This window comes from Dromiciops gliroides, chromosome 3 (genome assembly GCF_019393635.1).
Source record: "Dromiciops gliroides isolate mDroGli1 chromosome 3, mDroGli1.pri, whole genome shotgun sequence".
Taxonomy (NCBI): Eukaryota; Metazoa; Chordata; class Mammalia; order Microbiotheria; family Microbiotheriidae; genus Dromiciops; species Dromiciops gliroides.
The window spans coordinates 260,365,043-260,371,876 of NC_057863.1; the positions used below are offsets into that span (position 1 = coordinate 260,365,043).

A 6,834-nucleotide genomic window follows, 5' to 3' on the forward strand; every position below is an offset into this window, starting at 1 on the left:
ATCAAGAAAAGAGCTTAGACATCATCTTCCAAGAAATTGTCAGGGAAAATTGCCCTGATATTCTAGAAGTGGAAGGTAAAATAGAAATTGAAAGAATCCACCAATCACCTCCTGAAAGAGATCCCAAAAGGAAAACTCCTAGGAACATTATAGCCAAATTCCAAAGCTCCCAAGTAAAGGAGAAAATATTGCAAGCTGCCAAAAAGAAAGAATTCAAGTACTGTGGAGCCCCAGTCAGGATAGCACAAGATCTAGCAGCTTCTACATTAAAGAACAGGAGGGCATGGAATATGATATTCCAGAGGGCAAAGGAATTGGGATTACAACCAAGAATCACGCATCCAGCAAAACTCATCATAATCTTTCAGAGGAAAAAATGGGACTTCAATGAAAAAGCAGAATTTCAGGTATACAAAATTACCAATATAGTAAAGTTTTACATATTTGCATATATATAACCTATATCTGACTGCTTACCACCTCAAGGAGGGAAGGATAGAATTTGGAACTCAAAACTTTAAATAAAAATGTTGATTATAAAATATATGTGAGTGTATATGTATGTATTACTGGATCAAAGGATATGCAGTTATTATAACTATTCCCTTTGGGAATAGTTCCAAATTGCTCTCCAGAATGGTTGGATAAATTCACAACTTCAACAGTGCATTAGTGTCCCAATTTTCCCATATCCTCTCCAACATTTATAATTTTCATTTTCTGTCATATTAGTCAATCTGACAGGTATGAGGTGGTACCTCAGAGTTGTTTGAATTTGCTTTTCCCTGATCAATAGTGATTTAGAGTATTATTTCATATGACTATAGGTAGCTTTGATTTCTTTGTCCGAAAACTGCCTGTTCATATCCTTTGACCATTTATCAATTGGGGAATGACTTGTATTTTTATAAATCTTACTCAGTTCTCTATATAATTGAGAAATGAGGCATTTTACCAGAGATAATTGTTTCAAAAATGTTTGGTAGAATTCACTTGTGAATCCATCTGGCCCTGGGCATTTTTTCTTAGGCAATTCATCAATGGTTTGTTCAATTTCTTTTCCAAAAATTGGGTTATTTAAATATTTTGTTTCTTCTGCTAATTTGAGTAATTTATATTTTTGTAGATATTCATCCATTTCATTTAGATTGTCAAATTTATTGGCATATAATTGGGCAAAATAGTTCCTAATAATTGTCTTAATTTCCTCTTCATTAGTGGTGAGTTCAACCCTTTCATTTTTGATACTAGTAATTTGGTTTTCTTCTTTCCCTTTTTTTGGCTCAAATAAACCAAGTTTATCTATTTAATTGGTTTTTTAAAAATAAAAACAAGCTTCTAGTTTTATTAATTCAATAGTTTTCCTGCTTTCAATGTTATTCATCTCTCCTTTGATTTTCAGGATTTCTAACTTGGTGTTTAGTTGGGGATTATTCATTTGTTCATTTCCTAGTTTTTTTAGTTGCATACAAAATTCATTGATCTGCTTTTTCTCTATTTTAATGATGCAAGCAGTTAGGGATATAAATTTTCCCCTAAGAAATACTTTGGATATATTCCTTAAATTTTGACATGTCTCATCAATGTCATTTTCTTTAATGAAATCATTGTTTCTATGATTTGTTCTTTGACCCACTTGGTTTTTTAGTATTAGATTATCTAATTTCCAGTTGTTTTTTTTTAATTTTTGCAGGGCAATGGGGGTTAAGTGACTTGCCCAGGGTCACACAGCTAGTTAAGTGTCAAGTGTCTGAGGCTGGATTTGAACTCAGGTACTCCTGAATCCAAGGCCAGTGCTTTATCCACTGCGCCACCTAGCTGCCCCCTCCAGTTGGTTTTTAATCTCTTTCTATTTTCCATTATTGAATATAATTTTTATGATGAACAGGATGCTATCAGAAAAACCTGAAAAGACCTACATGAACTGAAGCAGAGTGAAATGTACTATATACAAAATAATAGCAATAGTGCAAGATGATCTGCTGTGAAGGATGTGATTATTTTCAGCAATGCAATGATCCAATATAACTCTGAAGGACTTATGAAAATTGCAATTCATCTGCAGAGAAAGAACTGATGGTATCTAAAAACAGACTGAAGCATAATTTTTTTGATAGTTCCTTAATCTGAAGTTTTGGGTTTTGTCTGTTTTCTTTCACAATCTAGCTAATGTGGAGATGCTTAGCAGGACTACTCATGTATAACTTATATTGAATTGCTTGAGTTCTTAGGGGTGGGGGGGTCAGGAGGGAGGGAGGAAGAGAAGTTGGAATACAAAATTTAAAAAAATTGATGTCAAAATTTGTTTTTACATGTACTTTGGAAAATAAAATTCTAAATAGAAAAAAAAGAAAACAGCTTGTTCATATCCTTTGATAATTTATCAATTGGAGAAATGCCTTTATTCTTTTGAATCTGCATTAATTCCTCATATATTCTGGAAATGAGACCTGTATCAGAGAAACTTGCTGCAAAGGTTTCATGTCCCCCTCGTCCCCTCCATCAACTGTTTTGTTGGGTGTATTATTTCTATATTCACTTTGTCCTTTGGTTCTAATAAATCTGAGCAATTTTCATTTATGATTCTGCACCACCCTTCCCCCCCACCCCCACCTCAATATAGTAGCCAGGCTTTTGTTTTCAAAGATTTTGATGATGCTTAAATTATTTTTTACTTTTTTTCAGGTCAGATTTTTGGTTTGTTTTGACTACAAGCTCTTGCATTTTATTTTTAAAATCTTAATTTCTTCCTAACTCATGGAGTCATGGATCTACAGTAATTTTTACACTATTTTAAATTTAATTTACTCATCTCTCCAGCTAGAGTTCCTGTCTTGGATCTTTGTGCCAAGGTCAGGTTCCACCAAGTTGTGCTTTTGTGGGAGAGGTCAGATTATCTGCCCTGCTTGTTCTCACCCTGAATTCCTGTGCTTGACTTCTACCTCATGGGATTAATCCCCATTGAATCTTTGAGGTTGTGATGAATCCTTAGGAAACTTTCTGGCATGTCAAGTCAGAGGCCAGTGACCTTGGAAGCTATGAATCTGGCATGGCCCAGTCTAAGAACTGCCCTGCCACTATGGCTGCTGCCCAGTCACTGGGCTCTGCTCTGTCTTTCGCTGAACTGTGAGGCTGGGGTTTTTTTGTTTTTGCATATCTGGGCACTCACTTTGCTAGTCGCTCCTGTTCCTATTGTCCAAAAAGAAATCACTTATTGTAGTTTCTAATTTGATTTCTTAATCATTATTTGGTCTGGTATAAATTCAGGGTTTTTTTGTAGTATATGTAAACTGGGGAGTCTGCTCTATTCGGCCATATTGGCTATAGTTCACTGGAGTGATGTGAAGCAGCATAGATTAAGAAGTGGTCAGACAAGTTGAAGAACTTTAGTATTTATCTCAAAACCCCTTGATGTCATCTCTGACTGTCTTCCTTTCTTCTAGACCCTAACCATATGGTAGTCCTCTTCACCAAAACTAACCCCATTCCACAGGCCTTTGCTCTCATTTTCTTTTCTTTTGCCACAAGAACACACTGTCAACCATAACCCCTCTTGAATCTTCAACCTCTCTCTATCTATTGGATCTTTCCCTGTTGCCTTCAAAATACCCAAGCCTTTCACATTCTTAAAAAAAACCTCTAGTAGGGGGCAGCTAGGTAGTTCAGTGGATAAAGCACCAGCCCTAGATTCAGGAGTACCCGAGTTCAAGTCTGACTTCAGACACTTGACACTTACTAGCTGTGTGACCCTGGGCAAGTCACTTAACCCTCATTGCCCCACAAAAAAAAAAAAAAAGAGAAAAAACCTTTAGTAGACTCTATCATCCCCTCAAGTTAGGATTCTGTATCACTCCTCTTATTCAGCAAAATTCCTTAAAAAGACTGTCTATAAAGTCTCTACTTTTTTTTTGTAAGCGTATGTATTTTGGTTTTTAAATAACATTTTATTTTTCACCAATTGCATGTGAGAACATTTAACATCCATTTTTATAACTCTGCGTTCCAAATTCTCAACCTTTTCTCTCCTCCCCACTTCCCTGAGATGGTAAGTAATCTAATATAGATTATACATGTGCAATCTTATAAAACATTTCCATGTTAGTCATGTTGTGGAAGAAAACAACTTTTTTTAAAAGAAAACTCAACTTTTTCATCACTATCCTCTCAATTTCCAATTCTTTGCCAACAAAAAAAGCTGCTATATTTTTATACAAATAGGTCCTTCCCTCCTCCCTTTTTTCCTTTATCTTTTTGGGATACAGACCTAATAGAGGTATTGCTGGATCAAAGGATATGTAGTTATATAGCCCTTTGGGAATAGTTCCAAACTGCTCTCCAGAATGATTAGATCAGTTCACAACTTCAGCAGTGCATTAGTGCCCCAATTTTCCCTATATCCTCTCCAACATTTATCATTTTCATTTTCTGTCATATTAGCCAATCTGACAACTGTGAGGTAATACCTCAGAGTTGTTTGAATGTGCATTTCTCTAATCAATAGTGATTCAGAGCATTTTTTATTACTTCACCTGAAAACTGCCCGTTCATATCCTTTGACCATTTATCTATTGGAGAATGACCTGTATTTTTACAAATTTTACTCAGTTCTCTATATAATTTGAGAAATGAGGCTTTTATCAAAGATACTTGCTGTAAAATTCTGCCCCTGACTGGTTTTCTGCTTTCCTTTTCAGCTTGGTTGCATTGGGGTTTTTTTGTGCAAAATCTTTTTAATATAATCAAAATGATCCATTTCATATTTTGTAAACCTCATCTCATGTTTGGTACTAAATTCTTTTCTTCTCTATAGATATGACAGGTAAACTTTCCCATGCTTCCCCCCACTTTGATCATGGGATCACCCTTTATGTCTAAATCATTTACCCATTTTGACCTTATCTTGGTATATTTGGTGTGAGATGTTGGTCTATATCTAGTTTCTGCCATACTGTTTTCCAGTTTTCCCAGCAATTTTTGTCAAATAGTGAGTTCTTGTCCCCAAAGTTCTTATTTTCTTAAAACCTTTTGCAATCTAGCTTATGACTTTATCACTTAACTAAATCTGCTCTCTTTAAAGTTACCAGCAATCTCTTAATTGCTAAATCTGATACTCTTCTCAGTCCTCATCTTTCCTATCTACTACATTTGACACCACTGACCACCTTCTCTTGGACTCTATTCTTTTAGTTTTTATGACTTCTCTCCAGTTTCTCCTCTTACCTAACTGACCAAAGCCCTCTTTTTAAATTTAAACCTATATGCAGACGACTCAGATTATATTGTAAATATTCGGTCACATCTCTCCCAAGCTTCAGTTCTGCACCCTCAATTATCTGTTGGATGTTCCAAACTGACTGTCCTAAAGACATCTCAAATTCAGTATGTTTAAAACTGAATTCATATGTCCTACTATTTGTCTATAACCTAGGTGTATCTGTATCTTCTTAAAACAGGAACTGTTTAATTAAAAAATCATTGCAAATTCAAGAAATGAAACTGAATTTAAACATAGGCAAAGCTTAATTGATTTTAAGTTATGCTTTCTGGAACTCTAGGAATGCCTTGCTGTTTCCTAAACACCATTCCCACAAGCATCTGGTTAATGCCTTATATCCAATTAGTTTTCTTCTTTTAGTTTAAAACTTAGTAAGACATATCAAAAGACAAATGTCTCTAGAAGGTGTGACATTTTATGCTATTCATCTTTTATTTTCTTATTTCTTTTTTCGCAGGGCAATGAGGGTTAAGTGACTTGCCCAGGGTCACACAGTCTGTGTCAAGTCTCTGAGGCCAGATTTGAACTCAGGTCCCCTTGAGTCCAGGGTTAGTGCTTTATCCACTGTGCCACCTAGCTGTCCCAAAAATTTTCAAAGAAATGTAAACTCTTAATAATCACAGATAAGACTGTTATTAATTTTATTTTTTTATTTGAGGTGACAAAGGCTCTTTATTTTCTTCTCATGAGGAGGCACCCTAGTGTGCAGCTAGTGGGTGCCCAGAAAGGGGGCTTGCAGGCCCTGTTTTATACCCTAGTCCCTAACGTGAATGGACCCTCCCCTTTTTCATCACTGGTGGGGTCCACCACCAGTGGGGGATGGTCCTCCCCCAACAAGGTACCCCTTCAGTCAGATGATGACCCCACTGGACCACCACACACACACACACACACACACACACACACAAATGCCTGCTCGTCTCCTACTCAGGGAGAAAGGCATCCCAGAGAGCCACACCTCTGCACCATGCTCTCTTCTCATGAGATGAAATTCAGGGATCTCTCTCTTGGCTTTCCCCCCCGGAAACAAAACATTATACTAAACCCCAATAACATTTTGCTCTATCCTCACAATCCTGGGAGGTAAGCTTTCATTCATAAATTCACCCAATACCCCTGCAAAAGACAGATAGCAGTGACTCCCCACCATAAGCCTAACAAACCAGAGCACTAGCTTTTCCTTCCTCCCCATAGCAGTCCCTGTTTTGATAAATTCTTACCCCCTTGGTGAGCATGCTCCACCCTGCGTTTTCGACATCCCTGCTGAGTTCCCTGGACTCAGGAGTTGGGGGTGGCCCCCTCCGGGCTCCAACCATTGCTGGCGAAGAGTGCTGGGAGTGCTGGAACGTGGAGGGAGGGACCCCCCAGCTCCTTACATCTCGATGGGACCTCCAATTGTGAAGGAAAAATCCATCCTCTTCTCAATAATTCTCAGGAACTCAGCAGCAAAGTGACAAAAGCTTTATTTTCTTCTCATGAGAAGCCACCCTAGTGTGCAGCTAGTGGGTGCCCAGACTGTTATTAATTTTAAAAGATTAAGTGAGGCAAAATAAAATATT

The 6,834-nt window shown here is 37.1% G+C and overlaps 1 protein-coding gene across 1 annotated transcript in view; it reads right to left on the reverse strand.

Annotated features, from left to right (window-relative positions):
- PKNOX1 (PBX/knotted 1 homeobox 1) overlaps positions 1–6,754 on the reverse strand; it is a 168,560-nt gene extending 161,806 nt beyond the window's left edge. The window contains exon 1 of the mRNA XM_043992726.1: positions 6,496–6,754. Within this exon, the coding sequence (XP_043848661.1) occupies positions 6,496–6,591 (96 nt within the window). The 5' untranslated portion in view covers positions 6,592–6,754. The remainder of the gene's footprint in view (positions 1–6,495) is intronic.
- Positions 6,755–6,834: the final 80 nt, after the last annotated feature.